The sequence below is a fragment of the Haliaeetus leucocephalus genome, unplaced genomic scaffold (assembly GCF_000737465.1).
Source record: "Haliaeetus leucocephalus isolate CR32 unplaced genomic scaffold, Haliaeetus_leucocephalus-4.0 Scaffold187, whole genome shotgun sequence".
Taxonomy (NCBI): Eukaryota; Metazoa; Chordata; class Aves; order Accipitriformes; family Accipitridae; genus Haliaeetus; species Haliaeetus leucocephalus.
In genome coordinates this window covers 575,894-577,821 of record NW_010972623.1, presented here as the reverse complement: position 1 = coordinate 577,821, position 1,928 = coordinate 575,894, and the positions used below count along the sequence as shown (strand labels likewise).

At 51.0% G+C, this 1,928-nt stretch overlaps 1 protein-coding gene across 2 annotated transcripts in view; it reads right to left on the bottom strand.

The window, feature by feature from the left end:
- The window catches only part of FSD1L (fibronectin type III and SPRY domain containing 1-like), a 35,992-nt gene extending 34,123 nt beyond the window's left edge, over positions 1-1,869 (bottom strand). For both annotated transcript variants that reach the window (XM_010565212.1, XM_010565213.1), the window contains exon 1: positions 1,826-1,869. In XM_010565212.1, the coding sequence (XP_010563514.1) occupies positions 1,826-1,840 (15 nt within the window). In that variant the 5' untranslated portion in view covers positions 1,841-1,869. The remainder of the gene's footprint in view (positions 1-1,825) is intronic.
- Between the last annotated feature and the right edge of the window lie 59 nt (positions 1,870-1,928).

Sequence of the window (1,928 nt, the reverse complement as noted above, 5' to 3'; positions counted from 1 at the left end):
CCGGGGGGGGGGGGGGGGGGGGGGCGGTGAGTGAGCAGCTGTGTGGTGCTTAGTTGCTGGCTGGGGTTAAACCACGACAGCGAGCTTCCTACTGCTCTTCACTTTTATGTCCTATTCTTATTCTCTGATCTAATACACCCTTTGCAGAAAAAAAAAAAGAATGGCATTCGTAAAGCAACAGTGTGGATACACACAGGATAAAGAACATAAAAGGATATGAAAAAGGACAGGAAGCCCTTCTATATGTGGTGGCTTATAGTCTTGCCAGCAGCATGAAAGTAGACAATATACCCTTCTTTGAAGGGCTAGTAACCAACATCACATACCACCTGTTGAAGCAGATGGGCATCTCATAAAAGTTAAAGAGTAAACTTTGATAAATTAAACAATTACATCAGTTCTGTTTAAGAAGCAAGTTATCAACTTGCTCAAGATCATACCAAAGTCTTATGACAGGACTGGATGCAGAACAGAGTTTCTGAAGCAGCCTCGGGCCTAGGACAAAATCCTGTATCATACTAACCTTCACATGCAGACTGAATTTCAAACAAGAGGCCATACTTACTCAGCCTCCATTAATTTAGTCTTCTGTACCTGTCCATACATTGAAGTTGCCAGAGTTTGAAGGAGTGCTTAAGGCAATACAGGTGACAATACCAAATTAACAGACAAAATATTGTAAAATACAACATCAACTGCAATTTTACTACTGTATTCAGAACCTCTGAGCAGCAATGAAATTCAAATGTGATCAATGACGCCACTCAGGAACATCCATCGAGAGCACTCACAAAAGCCGCAGCCCCTTCTCCAAGAGACTAACCTCACATAAAGCAGGCAAGGGCAGACATACTCAAATTCACATAGTATCTACCAGAAACATACTTTTTTGGCATTTCACATCTCAACTTCCAAAGCATAGATGACTACAAAGTGGCATTGCACAAGCACTTAACTAAAATAGCAAGCATCTGCGATCTGTAAAGTTCGAGCCATTAGTACTGCTAGTTATCCAGACCCCACTCACAAACCAGTTTCCAAGCTAAGAAAAGCACAGTCTTCAGAGAGACAGTAACAGAAGCCCTTTTGGACTGCTAGACTGAACGCCTAAAGGCTGAGTCAGAACTTTTTGCAGAGAGTATCATTTTTAGAAAGCCCAGCCTTTGGCCAGGCACATCTCTGCTCCTCAGTGAATTCCCTCAGGGGGCAGATGGCAAGTAATGGAAGGAGGGAATTATAGGGCAGCAGCCAGAGGGAAAAAAACCCAAAACACTACAAAACGCTTTTACTAATTAGTTCCCTTCAACACAAGGATTACATCAATGGGAAACAGACGGGCCTATGTACGCACCCTAATTACTTATGACAGCAATACACAGTGTGGAAGAGCTCTCCACCAGAGCCGTACTTGGTTAAGATGCGGCAACTGCAGCGGTCACGCCAGCGCCCGAAGCAAGCGGGCACGCAGAAGCCCCTCTCGCTGGGCTCTCCGCTCCCGTACCTCTCCGCAGGCGGAGGCTTCCCGCAACTCTCACAGCGATCCCGGGAGTCAAGCGCCCTTCCCGCCTCGCCGCCCTCCCACAACGCAGCGGGTAACGTTCAACTTCCTCAGCCACCGCCCCTCTCCTCAGGCAGCCGGGCCCAACGCCGCGGCAACGCCGACACCCCGGGGAAACGCCCCCTCCTCGGCGCCTGCCAGCGGCAGCCGCCCCGCCACTCGCCGCAGCCACCCCGCCGAAGCCCGGCGGCACGGCCAGCTGAGGGAGGGCACGCCCGCCTTCCGGCCCGGCCCGCGGGGAAGCAGGCTCCCGCCGCCAGCACTCACTCTCTGCTCGTCCATGATGAGGGAGGGAGCGAAGCCAGGACCAGCGGCAGCGCCCGGCCGCGGGGCACAACCATTAACGGCCTCCGCCGCCCTGCGGGTAGAC